Source organism: Pterocles gutturalis, unplaced genomic scaffold (assembly GCF_000699245.1).
Source record: "Pterocles gutturalis isolate BGI_N339 unplaced genomic scaffold, ASM69924v1 scaffold1215, whole genome shotgun sequence".
Taxonomy (NCBI): Eukaryota; Metazoa; Chordata; class Aves; order Pterocliformes; family Pteroclidae; genus Pterocles; species Pterocles gutturalis.
The window spans coordinates 340-20,168 of record NW_010140352.1 but is presented as its reverse complement, the minus strand read 5'-3'; the positions used below and the strand labels follow the sequence as shown (position 1 = coordinate 20,168).

Genomic DNA, 19,829 nt, shown 5'->3' with positions numbered 1-19,829 from the left:
ATAATGGACAACAAACTTCCTGCATCTCAAACTACCAGATTTTTACTTCTGGAAACCTAATAGCTTTCTATAAATGTATTGATTTCTAATACTGACCAAAAAAACCTACTAACATTTTTTTCTCCTGCTTTCTGCAGTCTCAGAAAGTTTGTTATAAATTACAGTACTGCAAGGCACATACAGAATCTCTTCCTTTCCAATACATAGCAGATATATTCCCTGAAATAATTTTAAAATCCTCAAAACAATTAGATATGCTACAAAGGTAACAATTTCTACTTAAAAACATTGTTCCTACAGAACATGCACTTGTTTTTTGAAAACAACTTAGCAAGTATTTATAAATTATTTTTACTACTTTACATTTATACTGGAAATATATTGAATAATTTTTAATCTGGAAAGTTCTGTATCGTGTCACATTAAAGTTATTGCCTTCATTATAAATTGCATCATCTCTGGAAATCCATAAAGGTATTGGATTTGTAAATAAGGTGGGGTGAGAGCCTATGTATGCAGTTTAGCCCATCTGAAAGGATTTTCACATAAAGCAACACTGTCAGAGTGAAGAATGAACTTTCTTCATTCAGTGGATGAGGACAATAGAAACTGATGTAAGTGTGTGTGTTCAGCTTAATGCAGTGTCATTAGCAACCACTTAAAAATCCCCGTTTTCTGTCTTTTGGGCAAGCATATCTTACTATAAAAGTAACTGAATTTTTAAGAGGTAGTTTTTTTCCATTACGCGCTTATTTATTTCAAATAAATCATAACCCAAAACCCCCAACATTTGCTTTTGAACAGGGATCAAGTCTCAAATCCTGGTACAACATCTGACAAAGTTCCATATTTTAGTTGTCCTCAGCAGTACAGGGCTGCTTCGGAACCAGTGTATTCCAGGTTGTCTTCGTAGTCAAAAGACTAATCTACCAACAGTACTGAACCCACCCCCTCCTCCTCCACCTGTTGGTCCACAACTTCCCGGAGGGTCGTTGTCATCAAATCCATTGGGTCGGAAAGAGCACGAGGCTGAGGCAGCTTGAAGTGCTTGTGTTCGAGCACTAAGCTCTTGCTCCTGAAAGAATAAAGACAATTAAAAAAACCCACACAACTTCAAGTGCTAGAAGTAGCTTATTTCTAGTAAATGTTGAAACAGCTTTTAAAGCAACATCACTAACCTCTGCACTCCTAAGTCTGAACAGCTACTTTGTTGAACTTCAACCTGAACATCGACAACCAATCCGAGATGTACAATTTTGTTGAACGTCAGTCTACGTGAATCATAATCAAATCCATTTAAGTTTATGCTAAAATTTTATAGCTTCATGGGGTGTTACTTAAGAATTAGACTGCTGGTCAAAAGCTAACAAAACATGAGCTTTTGATGTATGTTTCACATGAATTCTCATCCTAGCAACTTTAAGATGCTCTGGCTCTTGGTTGCCACATGGAAAGGTAAGATCACTAAATCCATGTTAATTATTTAAAAGCCACTTTTTTATTCCACTCAATCAACTGCATAGAGTAACAACATCCTCAGATAAAAGGCAAAAAAGATGGACAAGCTATTGAGTTTCCATTCAGTGCAGATTTTTAACTTTCAAGTGCTATTGCTATGCTAACTCTGCTTCAAAATCAGGAAGCCTCAAGAACGCTCAAACACTCCATAAAATCAGAGTCGGCTGCTGGAAAAAATACCTGCACAAGTAGCAGGAACAAGAAAGTACAGCCGCCTGCCAGCTGCTCGTTCAGCTGGATGCCCCTGTGGCTTCTTGTCTTCTTAGACACCTAAGAAAGGGATGAGCACAGACTCTTCCCTCGTTTAAAGATATACACTACTTGGCTTCTGCTTGTCTTTAGTATCCATCCCTTTCTCAAATTGGCCAAGAGCTTCAAAAATTGAGGGAGGAAAGGCAGGTGTTGGGCTCTGGAAGACTGACAAGACAGCAGACCTGTACAAGCTTTATTTCTTTAGGAAAGAAAATCGAAGTATTCAGGTGGTAAGGCTCATACCAATAGCCTCCTTCATGTGACCTCCCTTAAAGGCAACAGGAGAAAATGTTAAGAGGGTTTTAGTAATCACACAGGTCACTTAGTTCCTTCTCTTCTCCACCTCTTGGTGAAAGCAAGGAACAGAGCCAAGACCCTGGAAGACCGTTTGCATTACACTGCCGTGAAAGCACTAAACTTAGTCTTGTCCTTGTACTTTCACAGGTGCTAAAAACAGTCCTTGTGGGTTTAAATTACTCTGCCCTCTAAGAAAAACGTAGCCTAAGTGAAATCATTTTACAGTACTAAGGACTGAAATGCATGCTCATTTCTAAAATTATATAAAATATAATTTGGAGGATATTGTCTACACAGATATGCTGGCCATATTCCTGAAAGACAGTGTTACGCTTTTGCCAGCAATATGCTGAATCTTATTTATGTGTCTTCTAGCCGTAAGACACATCAAAACCTAAGTAAACTTTCTAGGAGTAACATGGGAATACAAAGAACTCGCTTCTAATACCAGAAATCAACAGAAAATTTTCATTAAAATAGCAGGTCTTGTACAAATAGCCTGTTTACTTGAAAAATCACACTGCAAAACTGTTCAGCTTAGAACAGAATTTCTTCTCAAAACCAAACAGTGGGAGACTTGCTCCACTGTAGCTGGGCTGTTTTTTCTTTTTTTTTTTGGTAAAATATTTCAGAAAAATGTGTGGTTTAATGCAGCACAATACCAAACCAAAAATGGGGTTTTCCTTACTCCCTCCTCCACTTTCATCCTTCCAAAGAACTGTTTTCTGTCAACTTTATACCTCTTAAATCCCAGTAGTTTTTACCAAACTGTACTACAAAAGAATATAACCATCAACAATAGGTTTTCAGATTACACTATACTAAATAAAAATCTTAAAACTGTAGACAAAAATAACACTAGACTCTTATACCTAAGATTTGGGGTTATTTTACCAGATTTAGCTAGAAACTTGATTTATTTTAATTTGCCTTACTGCAGATACTGGATAGCATGAGGTTTTGGCATAGCTATGCAGCTAAATTCATGTATGGTTTATATTATGTACCTTTCACAACAGCACAATTGTTCTACTGTCCCTAGGCTTCCTTACAGGGAGGGGACAATCCCAGAGAAGCACTACTATGAACAGCAACCACACAGTACCTCGCACGTGACTTATGTGCACGGGATGACTCTTGCCACGGCTCTGGCGATGCGCACCAGTGCATCACGTGTGTGCACAGTGCAAATGGCCTGCAGGCACGGCTTTTATCAAACGCTTAGAAATACTGCTCAGAAGCAGCCATAATGTACCAAGAACAGGATAAACCTCACCTGTGGTGTTCATTGCTACCATGTAAAAAACATTTTTGATAATGGATGCAAGGTATCTCTATATGCACACACACACAAGTAATATGGAACAGTGAGCAAATGATCAATTATTTAAGTTTCTTGACAGAGTGTTAGTATTAGAAGCTACACACTATTTGGGTGTTCAATGCTAGAAGTAACATTATTTAGCAGTTTAAGATCTTTCAAACTTTATTCCTGTTCAGTAGTTTGGGCTAAATGAGCCTATTTCTTTCTTAAGGCATATACTGACTTGATTAATAGCAACCCACATTGAATTGTTCTAGTATAGCATACTGCACTGGCATTTTTGCAAGAAATATGTTGTAAATTAGGTAAGAACTTGACAGTCAATACCATTTTCTGGACTGAGAAAAACGCAGAGCATCCCCCCTGCTTTCCATTTATTCCCAGAATGGAATTTCTAATTTGTTTTAACTGGAGTGGGAGCTACCCATATTGCAGGGTTTGTAATTTAAAATGAAAACATTTTAGTTTACCATGTGGTAAACTGTTACGCAATAGTAAAACTGAAGTAATAAGCTAGAGATTTTTTTGGAACATTTCTTCTAAAAAGTAAAGGCTTTCTCAAGACAGAAAAGTACTCTTAACTTCACAGGTAAATACTAGTTTAAAACTCTGAACAACAATAAAACGTGACACCTCAAAAATACAACGACCTAATTCAGTGAATCACAGTATCAGTATTAATTGGAGAAAAACAATAACCAAGGACTCCTAATCAGCCTCATTTAAATTGAGAAAACATCAGGATCTCAGCAACCCTGAGACTGGCAGAGCACTACAAAGAAAGCCAATACTGAAGAATCCAAAATAGTTGGTTAAAAATGATATATCTTCAGAGACCCAAAACAACTAAAACTGAAACAAAAACTCATACCTGGAAAATATGGGGTTTTTTTCATTTTGAGGCAGCTGTATTTTTTTTTTTCAATTGTAAAGGAAAGGTTTTCCAGAAATTACTAATGTGGCTTTTACTTGTAAGCTATAAGAGAAAATGACTGTGTGCTTTATATAAACTTTAGCCACATATTCAGGAGAGAAAGCTCTGATCTGGAAGATTATCAGAATGCAATTTTTGTATATATGCACCAAGTGACTCTAATGTTTACAAAATCACATTGATTTTTCACTGGTTTTAGGCACACAGCAGTATTAAAAAAGCTTAAGTAACTAACTTATTACTCTGTTCCAGAAACTAAAATAGACCAATTTGATGCAAAGAGAAACATACTTAAGAACAGCTTCATTACTTAACAAATTATTTTCTCAATACCCTGATAATGTTGTTTCATACGGCTAAAGCATCTCTTCAGATCTGAAAAAAAATCTCCATTATGCATACTCAGGTAATCACCTATCCTGTTGATAACACTGAAATATATGACTACAGGAATTATATTCAATGGGAAAATATGCAAATAAGAATAGTTACTACAATTTATATTCTATACGGATGACACCATTCCTCCTTTAATGCTTGGCTTTATAGAAAAAAAGGATAAAATATCACTGCAGCTGTACTACTTTTCTGCAGGGTGTGTTCTTAAAACAGATTTTTTTCCATTACTCAATTACCTACATGCTGCTGTAATAAATACCTAAAATAAAAAATAATCTGGCTTCGAGTTTGCCATTTCACAATTAAAACATGCATGCATCAATGGAAGTCACAGCAATTCAGAGTGAAAACCTGAGGTCATCCGAGATTGCTGCTAAAGAAGCCATGTTTTGTGCTACCCTGAACAGTCAAGAGGAGAAGTGGCATATAAGCAAAGACAGTTAGGACACAAATCATTTAACCACACAGTCCCAAAATAGCAGCAGAGTTGCACTTTAAACCCTCAATTCTCCTGTTTATGTTTGTAAAATACCTGCAGCTCTTATAACAGATTTTTCACAGTGAGACTTAGCTGTTCTTTTCTAACTTGAATTCACGTAGTTTTTCTAATTTAAGCAGGCCTAGAACTCTTACAGGAACAGCTTAACCCACCAAAGAGCACACAGTAAAACACATCTCCACTGTTACACCATCCAAACATAGCAGTAACACTCAAAACAAACCATACTTACATGTGGCGAACAGTGGTTTTTTGTAACAGCAATTGAAGAGGCAACGACAGCTAGGTGAAGCTCTTAGAGCACAGGGGACATGCGGCTGGCCACACGGGTCCCACAGAGGGAGACAGAAGAAGCAGTGAAGGGAAACTGGACTCTAGTCACTAGTCTGGTCTTCATTTCAGTGGTTCTAGCATTTGGGTAAGCACTGTTGTATAAATAAAACTTCACTCCAGAGGCAAATGTGCCAATAAGAAGACTGCTAACGTTTTCAAGTATACTTTAGCTACTCTTTATTAAAGGCAATGAATGTTAGAACTGTTGGAAAAGCCTCTCCTGCATAGAATTACAAGTGGTTAAATGACCTATGCAAGTACCACCACTAAAAATTTATACTGAAATCAGTTTAAGCCATTTTCCTTGATGCTTCCCACCTAATGGTGACAACCTTGCTATGAAACCTAGTATGTCTAGCAACATAAAGATGAAAGCCAGATTGGTAATTTACAATGTTAATACACCAGAATATCTAAAAGCTAACTTGTTCTTCCTTTTGGACTGTCTCTTGTGAGTTTTAAGGAGACCACTCTTCAAATACAATTTCTGTCTTACCTGCAAGTACAGTTTGTTATCTTTTGTAATTGCATCCATGAGGTCTTTCTGTAGGGGAGGGTCTCCATTTACCCAGAGTCCATTTGCTGAATTGGTATTGAAGCCACTGGTTCTATTTTGTTTTTTGTAAAACAGAACATAAGCAGTGTCCTTTGGAAATCTACTGGTAATTTTCTGGACTGATTGAAATGAGGTAAATGTCACTCTGCTGTCATTGAACAGAAACCATTCTCTTGGCATCTCGGTGTCCAACTCATTTTCTACAATAGTACAAGGACTCTCCTCTGTCAACAACTTATCCTGAGGAGAAACTAGAGAAAGAGCTGTTGACTGGTGCCAGAGTCCCGAAGGCCCTGACCCAGTAACATTTCTAGCATATGAATAATAATGTCCACTTTCAGAGGATACACCAGAATGCACCACCACAGAGTTTAACACATAGGGCACCAGTTGTGGGCAGGTCACTTCATCAGCACCTGAGGGTTTCAGTTTTTTAGCAAGATTTTCTCCAATATCAGAAACCTCAACACCAACAGAACAACCTCCCGAAACTACCGCTAGAGGGGATGTTGCTCTTCTGAGTGGCAGTTCCAAAACAAGTGGCAGAGATACATCGTCCAAGATTTTACGCCTTATATGACACTTTGGATCATATGAAAATCTCAAAAGGGTAAGAATGAGGTATTCAGGTTCCTCAATGATTTGCATAGTTTTCTCAGCATTCTGTAGAGAGGCACACTTTTCACAATAATACTTATTGTCTCCACTGAGGATCTCGGGTGCCAGAAAATAATTCAGCAAGTCTGTAACTGACGGGGTGTTTATATCTACTGGCCTCTGAGACATATCACTATTATCCTGAACCTTGTTGAGTTCAGAATGTGTGGTATTCTCAGAGTTCGGCTCAGTAGAAAAATCTTTTATAGTTCCTTCATTCATTATTGTGTCACATCCACTATTTACTTCCAGATTATTGAGAGGTGTTTCACTAGCAGGAGTAGTTGCTGAAGTATGAGTTTGCACCATGTAGCTGTCTTTCACTTCCAAACGTTCCATACATTTTGGGCCAATGTTCTCCAAGGAAGCAGGAGGACAGAAAGCCAGAGAGAGATCTGTGAAAGCTTCTTCCTTTTGAGATGTGCTTTTGCAGTTCAAACAGCATATAGTAGTCTTCAATTTTCCTCCAAACATCTTCTCTATCAGAGTTCTTTCTTCATTTCCCTTACAAAGTGCTCCAGCAAATACCTGTGCTTTACGGACACCTTCTTGTGCCTGGGACTCTTCATTCATTGTACTTTCAGAAGTCTTTGCTGAAGACAGCGCTTTCAAGGTTCTCTCTTCTTCATGCAGCCTGAATACAAAGAAAAACAAATCCAAGTAGCTATTTTCCAGACAAACATTGCTGCATCACTTCAGACTTTTTCCACTTATGCTGAAAAATATAGATGGTTAAGTGGCTGAAGAATCCTATGTTAAAAATGCTATTTGTTATTTTTTATGTAAGCAAGCTGAACCATATAGATCAGTACTGTCCAGAAAAGAGTATGAGAGAAGCACAAATGCATGTAATGGGGGTTTCATTATATGTAATGGAACACAACGGATATACTGAGAGAACTGGCAAGAATTAAAAAAACCTAACAATGTTTTTATTATTTACCATTACATTATGTTAATAAATCCAACTGACTGGTTCTGTACATCAGATTTTGTAAGAGAACAAGTAGCTATTTATATAGTGCCAGACTATTTCCACAGAAAAGAAAAGGTCAGGATTTTGTAACCAAGAAAGTTAAGAAACTACAACAAGAAAAAACAAACCAAAAAAGAAACCCAAGATGGGGGGCAGGAGGGAGGACACTAATCCATTATTGAGCTAAATTTCTCCAGAAGTGGAAAGTGTCATAAAGTGTCATATTGCTTAAGCCACATCTCAGCAAAACACTCAGCAAGCCAAAATTAAAGAGGGCTACTAGTAAATTTTGGTATTTTTGTTTTATCTGTGCCACAGTCAATTCACTTGTTTGTTAAACTGGTTATAAATGCATGTACATCTCTTCATGACTTATCTGACCTGTATGAAATACAGCTGTCTTCACCACTGTGAAATTCCAGAACTGCTTTCAGCAACCACATTCACTTTAAAATGGGACCATAACTAACACAACACCAAAGTTTAGATTTGTAAAAAAGGAACATTATAACCTGCTTTAAATGATGTGGAGACAAGATGGTATCCAGATTTACCACAGATTAAACCCACAAAGAAAAGGGTTTCACAGACTGTACAGAAAACCCGAGACAGTCAGGAATGAGGCCCAAAATTCCTGGTCCCCAGTCATGCAATGGAACTGTTACATGACTGCTCCTAAGAGTTCAACATGATATGGTAAGACCGTACATTCATTCCCATTAATGGCACAATAACTGTACCTGTCTAGCAGGAATCTGAGATATTCTGAGCAATCCTGCTGGGATCGAGGGGTGAACCATGGTGGTCTGGAAGCCTCAAAGAAAATTCTAGGAGCATATGCCTCCCTCTGTTAGCGTAAGAGAGGGACAAAGAGAAGAATTTCTTAAAAATTGGTTGTATTATTTTGATATCAACCACTGAACTTTGGACATTATTCTAGAAGAACTGTACTAAACATACGGCACATGTAAACATTTAAGCCACTTAATCATAAGAGAAAGCCCTTAATTATGTAGAAATCACCTCTAGTACAAAGATAAAAGTAGTGGATTCTGCAGGCAAATATTCAATGTGTGGCGTGTGTAAACCAGATGTTATACATAAGAAAAGTCACTGTACTCTTACTATCAGGCTTAAAAAGTGTTTTCTTTCTTCAGAACACCACTATTTCATAAGCACCGATTTATTTTTAAGGTGATATACCTTCATTCATCCCTTTCCCAAAAAGGTTGTTATTAATCAAAGATAATAAAAGTGTCCTTCTAGCACCAGCAAAATAATCTGAACATTTAATCAAGTTCACTTTGGAATTTGAACTACAATAAAATTCAGTGTAAAAAATCACTGCAGAAAGTCACTGTTTATCCTAGAAAGTTACATAAAGTCAGCTTGTATCTCAAGTCAGGTCTTATTTGGATTTTTTTTCATTTTGGCTTCTCAAAGAAAACCTATTACTGACCACTTATAAAAACAATGCAATGCCAAGATGTTCCACTTATGAAATACAGATTTCTCTAAATTCATCCACACCATCTGATTGTTTGGACTCATTCTCCTACAAATCTATCATATTTGCATTTTTAATATACTCAAGAGGACTCCCATGGCATCATGTTTGTTCCTAAATTTTGGTATATAAATCATGGCTTAAAAACAGCAGATTAAATAAACTGACATACCTGGGTATGGGCCAAAAATGCAAAAAGATGCTGTAATTTCCTCATTAGTGAATTACATCCGTTTAGATTCAGAGATAAAACATGTCTTCTGAAACTGAGAAGAGACAGACATTAGTTTCCTTGCTAGATTTCTAAAGACACAGTTATAATTCCAGCTCAGATAATTAATTTAATTTGAAAGAAAGCAAAACATGTAACAACTCCCTTCAATACATGGATTGTGCTCTAGTGCAGATGCAAAACTACTGTACAGTAGGAACTAACACTGCAAAAACCTTTTTCTTTAAACGTTTAAATCCGTAAGAATGGGCTACGGACAAGACAAAATTTTTTCCAGTGCTTTGAGATTGTAACAAAAGCATCACCACTAAGTTTTACAACACTGAAGGGTGCAAGGACAGTGAGAAAAAAGGGATTTGTCTAGGATGTGGAAGTGACACATATTATTCCCATTGACTGGGTGCCAAAAGGCTATTAATTGGTTCAATGCATCTACCTTTTGGTACTGGACACAAGGACCACAATTTTTAATGGCTAAAATTGCAGGTCCACAGAGCTGGACTTCAACAAAGCAATCAGTAACTGCGTGCAAAGAAACCCACTTGGCTCTAGGAAGCTGAGAGACCCCAGGACATGTTAATATTGTGTGAAAAGCAAGAATGCAACAACTCCAATAGCTGACTTGCAATGAAGAGCTGTGAAAAAGGACTTACTCTGTAGCCATGAAAAGTGCCTGAATAACGCTGTTCATGTAGCATGTATTTCCTAGATTAATTAGACCTGTCTTCCCAGTTTCAGATTTTCCAGAAAGTCTAGATAAACACGATGGCAAAGAATTGGATTGGGAAGTCCAGGCACTCTGGCTGAGGATCAACTTAATTTTCTCTTCAGTGGGTTTGGGCATATCCTGCAAGAGAAACATTTAACACCCTTACTAGGTTTTTGTATTTGTTTTTATAATAGGTCCTGCCATTCAGCAGTCTTGTATCTTCACTTGCTCCTGTACTCTCCTTCAGGGTCTTCCTATCCCTGACAGCCTAGAAGATACAACCCCTGCCAAACCTTCTTCTTCAAAGCTTTCTCTACTCAACTCTCAAACCGCAGGAATAAAAGGGGCTGGTGGTCACCTCTGACTGCATATTCACAGAATATTTTCTGCCACCAAAAACTACCTCTCAAATTTCAAGCTTTAGCAGACTTCTAAAGCATCCTCTATTCTGCTAGAAATACACTCCTGCTCTGCCAAATCGAAAGGTAAGAGTGACAGAATAAAGTCCAAAATACTTGCAATGAAAGTGAGAGGGGCTTTTAAGCTTCAAAACATTTAAATGCAATACTACTGCTATAAAATCAGGCCATTATACCCAAGTGGGTTTTTTTAAGGTTTTTTTTTTATATATATGTTTTATTTGCCTTGGTGTTGGGGTTTTTAAAAAAATTTTTTTAACTGCATCATGCACTTAATCTAAAAAAGCAGAATTTTGCTTTTACACAGCATAGGTCAGCATCTTTTACCCACAGAGGCATTCAATACTGACTGTAGTATTAAGATGTAGTGCTTAATAATGTCGGTTTGGAGCTAGCCAAAGATTAACACCATCCAAAGTAGTACTCAGAACCTACTTCTCTTCAATACCATCAGTGCTCTGAACTCATATTCAAAGAGTGACAGTTTCTAGCTTGAGCTGAAATTAAATGCCTAGAATAAACCTCACAAAAGTATATTAATAGTTACATCAGGCTTAAGGAACTAGATTTTACTTCTAATAAAGGATGTAATTTCAGGCTTTCCTTAAAGCCTGTTATAATCACACCATGGACACTCAGGACAACTTTTCTAGAATATTCCAAGCACAGCTAGAATTTACATCAGATTATGCGGCTAGCTCTTTTCTCCTAGCTAAAGTTCAAAGAATTTACATCTATGGCATTATAGCTTCCATACTTGCAAAAACAAAACATTCCACCATCTTAATATTCCTAATATACCTTAACAGCTTCCAGAATGGGTTCATAGAGCTCTGGAAATCCTGAATAATGATACATCATACAGTGTATCAACTCAGTCAACTGGATCAAAAAGGCTGTACTGGAAGGTAAGCCATCTCTTTTGAAGGATTGAACCAAACTGACCACATGTGGGACAATCTGAATGGAAGGAAAAAAAAAAAAGGGGGTGTTAAACAGCAACTGCATTTTTTGCATTTTCCCAGTTTTTTTGTTCTACGAACAGCTTTACTGTTTTACACATGCCAAATGACAGAGGACCTTTTGTTCTTAAATAAGATGTGGTTGAGAAACAATGACTAGAAAAACACAGAATGCATTATTCTTTACCCATGACAATTTTCAAGCAGCACAATTAATTATTCAATGCTCTCTTTATCTCATATATCAAGTTTTGGAACTTTATGAACTTAGAAAATGCACGTTAATATTTTAAATGGTGAAGTGTCCGAAATACTCACTTTATCAAGGATATTAACAGCAAACACTTTGCTTTTGTGCCACCACTAAATGCAGTATCCTGTTCTAATTTCACAGACATACTTTTTAAAACAAAACCTCTTAATTTTCCTGAAACAGAATCTAATGCTTGGGATCTGAAGCCAACTAAGACATTCACCCTATTTCAGTCTGCAAGATGGAAACTGTCGCACAGCTCCACCTAGTGAGGGAACTAAGCTCAATAAGCCGAGGAACTAACTTCCTACGAGCTAAAAAAAAAGCTTACTGCAGATAGAGTAATCTATTTGAGGATTAGTTTAGATTCATTACTATTTTAAATTCGGTATAAATCTGAAATGTTTACTCCACCTCCTTCTTCAGCGCAGCTCTGTCTGTATTTCTAAATGCATAAGACTTTTCAATATTAGTCTTAAAAAACATCAAGTAGAAAGTTACTTCAATGCAGACCCAAAGAGTAGGGACTTCTCACTGTTAACCACAACATTTTAGACACCTCTGTCAGCTTCCAAGTGATTAAAATGTATTAACTGTGAAAGAAATGGATGGAATAATTTCTCATCACAAATTAGCTCACAAATTGTTTGGTAGTAAGGACATGAGATAAAGAACCGAACTTACAAGAATATCATAATTTTAGAAAAGTATATCGATTACAAGAAGTAATATACTTCAAAACACCAAAGTAAAACGGGCAAGGTGCAAAACACGATTTCAAATACCAGTTGTCCTCTAAGTATAAAGAATATTTTTACATCTTGTAGAAATGAACCTTACTCTTTCGGTAAGCAAGATATCCACTGCTTAAAAACAAAAATACGAAGATTAAGTGTTATGTACTACAGAGTCAATAGAAAAAAATCACAAATAGTAACTTCCCTCTTTCACTTTTTATAAATGTGGGTACATAGCAATGAGAAAGTAACTGCTGAGGTCCAAGACTGAGATTTCTGTAAAGTAGATCTGAGATCCAATAATTTTGCACAGAGAAAAGCACATAGGAAGAGCAAATAAAGCACAACTTCTCAGCTCTCTCAAATTGAGAACTAAATTCTTACATACAGCATGCTGCGTAATACTGAAAGTTACAATTTGAATACATACAGAAGCATCACTTCTGGTTTGGGGATGAATAAAAATTTTATACGTCAGTAGATTTTAGAATTCCATAGTACACATCATGGTAAGTTCTACATCCTAAGTGCAAGCTAGAGTGTTTTTCTTCTACAAAAAACACGATTAATTTATGCCAATGATGCTCAAGCATACGGAAAGGGAATGCTAACTCAGATCCATTGCAAAATGAATTCATTTACATTTATCAAACATGCATTTAACTGTTTTACATTCAGACCATTTATTACAAAAAAGTAAACAAGTAGTTTAAGTGCAGAAAAATATTATAGGATACCAAATGACAGCAGTAGAGCAAAAAATTACAGTGAAGGAAGGTTATTCAAAAAATTTGAGGGAAAATGGTCATGATGAAGTCATGAAGACAGACATATATGCAGTACTTCATGAAGCCTATGGTAGAAACTTCCCTTGCTAAAACAAACACCTACTTCTAGAATAAGTCTTCTCATATTATGTTTTTCTCATTAATGTTTTGGCTCTCTCAGGAACAAAGAAGAAAAGCAAGACAATGAATATATTAAATATTTAAATTTTGAGCATATTCAAGGCTACTTGGGTATCTCATTTGTGACTCAATTTTCTATCCTGGGCCAAGATTAGGGCAGTGGAGGAAAGTGAGAGAAACTTCAGACTTCTACCATTACAAAACAGTGTAACAGACATAAGGCAATTACTCTGACATTAATCAAAGGGTGTGTGATCCCTTCAGGCCTAAGAGCCTTGGGGACAGCTTGGAGAAACAGTGTGCCAGGCTCTTACTGTGATTAAGCCTGAAAGACTCATTTCAATTAAACTTTAAGCTAAACACTGAGTATGAGAACAGAAAAGGCACTACACATCTTGCTGTACTAATGTGAATAGTCATCATCATACTCTCGTATTTCCAGCTTTAACTGGTGAACTGCATTTTGAAGACTGGCCATTAAAAAGAGTATCCTTCAGTTTGCCCATATGTACATTGAAACACAGGTAGTGTAGCTTTCTTAAAGTGAAGTACTTCTTGGCCTCATGCACCTATGCAAGGTTATACACAGCAGATAATTGGTTATCTGTTTTCCCCAAAGAGTTGTGCTCAAAAGCCTAGTGGTCTGTGGAATCACAGAAATCTGATTCTGGAACCTTGAAACAAAGAGGACACCCAAGCACATCAATTCTGTTACTCTTCACACCCACTTTAGAAATCACATATGAATGACATTCCTGTGTGATCTGATCTAGGTGTTCCTGCTCTGGCAGGGGGATTAGACTAGATGACCTTTCGAGGTCCCTTCCAATCTCTAACATTCTGTGATTCTGTGACATTTCCAAGAACTGAAAACCATTTATTAACTTACCAGATGAAAGGCTTCTGGAGAATGCTGAAAACTAAGTAACATGTGGGAAAGGACAGCAAGGGCACCAGGTCTCACTAGAGGAAACCAAAGGCGATTAAAGACCTAAAAAAACCACATTTATTTCAGTAAATCTAGAAGGGGAAATTTCAGTAAAAATGTAAAACAGGTCTCTTAATCCACAATCATCTGAAACAGACATAATCATTACATGCAACTGAAAGCTACAGATACATTTATGTCACCTTTGAAGAATAACAATATATGTTGCAATACAAAAGATGCTACGCAATTGCATAGCTGTTAAAAATTTCTTTCCTCGTCTTCAATTTTGAATATTCTTTTCCAACGTACCAGTTCAATCTTCAGCAGAGTGACATCAATAAGGATGGTAAATTTCTGGACTGCAGCCAGTCCTTTCAGCAGTGCAATCACCCATGTTTCCACATGCTGAGCCAGAGGCCAGGACAACCAGTCAATCATTCTGAAAGATCAATGAAAAATGAAAAAAAAAAAACCTGAAACCTAACAAACCAAAACAAAAAAACAATATGCCATTTATTTTAACCTCAACAAAAAGATTCTATATATTACCTTGATAGTTACACAGTTACACAGGCTCAGAAGAAGTAATACAAAAATATTAGGCAAGTAGTAAAATAATTTTGATTATATCTCAAGCCGTTTAACTCTATAATTAATAATGATCTAGTTAATACATTAAAAGTAAACATAAAACCCCCCTGAAATACATTACCATATAAAATTAAATATTATGTATTCTTATTATTTAAGAATATGAACTCTGGTTTTATAGACATAAAGCTAACATCTTTATTTTGTGGCAAAAGCTTCCTACTGATGGTTAAAAACTGCCTGTACCTGGGAACCTCCCCTTCTACACCTTTTAGCCCAAAACAGACCAAAACTCTCTATTAAATTTAAATTTTAAAAGGATGCCTCTTCAACTTACAACTACTTTCCTGTAAACCAACTCAAATATTCTCAGTTCAAAAGGTAAAATCTAGTAATTGTAAATACATTGCAGCAGGTGTTACGAGGCTCTTATAATAGCCTGTGGTCCACACACGTACCAAAAGGAACAATTTCACTATTGTGGTAGATAAGAAAAAGGAAAAGCAAAAGGACTTGATCTGTGACTACAAAATACAGTGAAATACCAGGAACAGAAAATAGGGGCTTTTCTATCATTCTAAATTAATAGGCAATTCACACTGATACTTAAGGCAGACAGGCAGATAAGTTGAAGCAATTCTAAGGCACAGATGACAACATAAAGGAGTATCAGCTAAAACATGAAATTTAGGCTTTGTTTTTCTGAGATTTTACTTGGCAATATTTTGGATTTTCTTTAATTGCCTACAAGATCCTCTCTTCAAGCCAGATGAGGCACCACTAATTAAGTGGAAGGAAAAATATTTCACCATGAGGGCGGTCAGACACTGAAACAAGTTAGACAGTGAGGCTGTGGCACCTCCAACATTGCAGAAAAACCTTAATTCAACTGGACAAGGCTCTGAGCAACAAGGTCTGACTTTGAAGCTGGCCCTGCTTCGAGCAGGGCTGGACCAGATGATCTCCAAAGGTTCCACTCAATCTACATAACGCTACAATTCTATTTTACAATTCAATGAAAACAGGAAGTTAGAAGGATATTTCTTCTCCTCTGAAAAAGCTCCTTACAAAGATTATTTTTTTAAGAGGCTAAATTCTAGCACAGAGCTGAACAGGTTGCAAGTAAGCAGTCTAGTAAACCGTCACTATCACTATGAATAGGCATAGTCAGTGATTATTGATCTGAAGCAAAACTATCAGCTCCTATGTTCCTCCTGGAGATTAAGAGAGTTCTGAACAGCTGAAATCAGGGTTTCAATCCTCAGATTCCAAACTAAAAAGAACACCACGGTCTTTGGCAACACCAGACATGTATTCTGGGCATGTGGTATTATCACAAACAACCTAAGAATCCAGCAGCTCAGATTAGAAAAACCAGCAAAACAGCAGCAACAACAGATCCTCAGACTATCAGGCACCCCCCGAAAAAACTTAGTATCTTTTACAATATTTCACAGGGCAAAGGGCTTGCTCACGTCTGGAGTTTTTCTTAGGAAAATTTTCAGTTTCTTTTACTAAAGATACTTGAGTTAAAGTGAAAAGAAGCACTATTCTTGTCAGGACACTGACCACAGGCTGCCAACTTCCTTTGAAACCACTGAAGTAGACTCTTAAAGTCATCATTTATCCCAGAAGAGAGAAAAGAATTTTCTCTTTTTCTTCACTGATGCTTCAAATAAGTTTTCGTGAGACAGCTGAGCCAATTAAGAACAGCTGTATGATGCCAAAAAACAAGTATCCTTTCTTATATGAACCTGTGCCTAATATAACCCCCCCGTTAAACAGATTCCATTTATTAGTCTTCTAATTACAGATTATTTGTTTACTAATCTGTATTCAACTTTAGACAGACTCTGCTGTGTCATGAGAGTTGTCCTAAGGAAGTGAGCAACAAGGCCTCTAATTTGCACTCGCCAAAGCTCTGCTGCCTCTCATCAGGAGACCTTGTTGTGCCTGGAGTTCTGCACCTCCTGGGAATGATGCAAGCCTGATGACAACACTGTCATCCAGTGCTCCAGACATTCCAGCTGCATTATCCTCTTTACCATTACTTCTCTAAGCCAGAACGAGCCATTACTGCAAAGGATGGCCAGAGGTAGAAAAAGAAACAGGATACAGTGTTGATACAAAAATAACAAGAGGTACCTAAAAAAGTTAGTTCCATGGTACCTAATTAGAGGCTCTTAAAATCAAGTATTACTTCAAAGAATGAGCTAGGCAAGTAAGATTGCACTGCTCTTTTAAAAACAAGAGGAAAAAAACCACCACCACCCAGCTAGTATTAAGAAAGAGCACTTATCTGAAAATAACAGCTCCTCTTATACCCCAGCCCAGCACTGCATTACTTCCCTAAGCAGAGGCACAGAGATGCCCTTCTAAAGCTACAATTACACAATCACATTGTGTTGAAGCAGTTAATAGAACATAAATGTTAAAATTACACTAAAGTGAAAGTTAATCACCAGCACATTACTGGCAAGCTATCAGAATACAGAAATCTTTCAGAACTTCCCAGCTTTGAGTTTTAGACAGGCTTTGTTGAAATCTGTTCAGTCAAGCAGATTCTGTTAAAGTTCCTAAACAATATGTCTTACCCCAAGTTACAACATGAACGCTGCTTCTTCTCATTATGTTTTCAAATTAAATATGGCATCTCAATTTAATTCAATATGAGGAATGTTTTCAGGGTGAGAAAACTCAGTATTTCACCAAGTGCTACACTATATGAATGTGTAAGTATTACACTACACTCACATGGCTGTAGTTCAAAAATAATATTAAATTATTTTAGTAAAGAGACTTTTTAAAAGCTTTTTTTTAAACAGTACAAATTTCTAACAGCCTCCTGTTTAACTGCTTTACTCAGTTTTCCACCCTCCAGTGCTCAAACAGAGCTTCTTCCATACACTTAAAAAAAAAAATTCAAAGAACTTCAAGAAGGTCTTAAACTTTCTCCTGCTGGCATCTTCCTGCATCAGTATTCTTCACACTTCTGAAGATACTAGCCAGGATTGCAACCTGGATCACCGTCCATTAACAGTGCTACTAACCTCAGTGTCTACTCATGTTTAGTTTAGTGACAAAAAGCATAATATGCAATTGTTTCTACATAATTCCTATTCTTCTATTACTCCAAGAACATCCAAAAAACCTCTGGAGGCTCGAATGAAGACGCAAACAGAGGCTGTCCCCTGTGAATCCTACTATAAAGTCATGAAGATACCCAAGCAGAAAAAAAACCTCCAAACTGAGCAGTAAAACTCATTTCTAACTGTCTCCTCTCTTCAGAGAAGGAGATGATGGGTAAGACAGTAATGCAAGAGCACCACTCTGCTTCTTGGAAAAGCAGAAAGGTTGATCTTCTGAAAACAAGGCCTTGCTTCTTAGCTTGATTGTGAAGTTTCCTGTTTATGCCACCTCCCATAAGGTTCTAAATATAACACATCATCCAAAAGGGACACAGCTGGCTTCCTTTTAGGTTCTATTTAACCCTCTTTATTCCACCCTAGCTAAGTATGAGAAAGAAGCCACATGAGCAGTGAAGGCAGCAACCTTAAACTGAAACCATGTCAGTAACATCCATAGCCACATAAATATATATTACCTTAACATGCTAAACAGCATAACTTAGAATACTGTTCTAAAAGTGAGGGGTTCTGTTGGGTTTGTTTGTTATTTTTTCTTTTTTAATGGAACCCGAGTGACAAATAACTCCTAAAAAGGCAAGAATAAGAAAAAGACTTTTACCCCTTTACAATGCAATACATTACCTGCACAGAGCTTGAGTCATACTTGCATCTTTCACATTTGGATCTGTAGTAAGGCTCCTGATGAGTACTGTAATCATTTGTAATGGTATATGCTGCACAAGGCTTGCCAGTGCAACAGAAGGTTCACATGAAGTATCTGCAATAGTTGAACATGACATGACGTAAGAAATCAAAAAGAAAACCGCACAGGAAATAAATATACCTTATTTTCTATCTTACAACTTCAGTGTAGCTGCAAAGTTTTGAGACAATGAGTCTATCCTACATCTAACATTCTCTATCACCACAAACCAAACCCAAATAAGAAAATCTCAATGGATTAAGTACAATGAATAGCACTGAATTACAAACTCCTTTTGTTCATCCAGTATCTATTGCAAGAAAGTGACTATCTGCCAACTTCCTCCTCCACCCTCAATGGAACTGAGAAGTGTTGTTTTTTTCTAAAAAGAAGTATCATACAATTGTTTATGGTACTTGATGTTAAGCCTAGGGACGCAAAGCAGTTGACAGCTCCCACATCCTATCTCAACAACTGTCCACTAACCATACCAGTTATGGCAAAGTATAATGCCATTAGTTAAGTTTTTTAGGCACCTCAACAGCAGAGGCACTTTCCAATGTGAACAGTACTTCATAGATTTTTGGGGTCAGAAAAGACCTATTTACAATAGCATCTACATTACTCCAGCAGTGAATCCTTCCAATGATACCCAAGTTTTATATATTCCTTACACACACCCCAGTTTTGTAGACTGAACTGTTCCAAGATCTAAGGTATCCCTCTGGAGGGAGCATGAAGGAAGAGCAGCTTTTGACACAGAATTTCAGTTTTTCCTAGCGGGACAGTCAGAACTCTGTTCCTGTGTATCATTTAAAGCATTGCAACAGGACTTATCAAAAAACTAGACAGAATACTAAACAAATAACCCTTTCCCCTCTGTCTCTTTTTTTCTGAAAATAAAAAGAACGGCTTTCCTCTCCTGAGGGCCAGAAAGTTGCATTTTAGTATCTGTGCAAGGAAACAACGTTCCCAAGGCAACGCCTGCAAAGCCACCGATGCCA

General features: G+C 37.0%; 1 protein-coding gene across 1 annotated transcript in view; it reads right to left on the bottom strand.

The window, feature by feature from the left end:
* Positions 1-732: 732 nt before the first annotated feature.
* The window catches only part of USP38 (ubiquitin specific peptidase 38), a gene marked incomplete at its 5' end in the record, with an annotated part of 19,428 nt that continues 331 nt past the window's right edge, over positions 733-19,829 (bottom strand). Inside the window, 9 exons of the mRNA XM_010083601.1 lie at positions 733-1,075; positions 6,053-7,403; positions 8,486-8,592; positions 9,425-9,518; positions 10,138-10,331; positions 11,414-11,572; positions 14,362-14,463; positions 14,713-14,842; positions 18,765-18,900. Coding sequence (XP_010081903.1) covers positions 914-1,075; positions 6,053-7,403; positions 8,486-8,592; positions 9,425-9,518; positions 10,138-10,331; positions 11,414-11,572; positions 14,362-14,463; positions 14,713-14,842; positions 18,765-18,900 — 2,435 coding nt within the window. The remainder of the gene's footprint in view (positions 1,076-6,052; positions 7,404-8,485; positions 8,593-9,424; positions 9,519-10,137; positions 10,332-11,413; positions 11,573-14,361; positions 14,464-14,712; positions 14,843-18,764; positions 18,901-19,829) is intronic.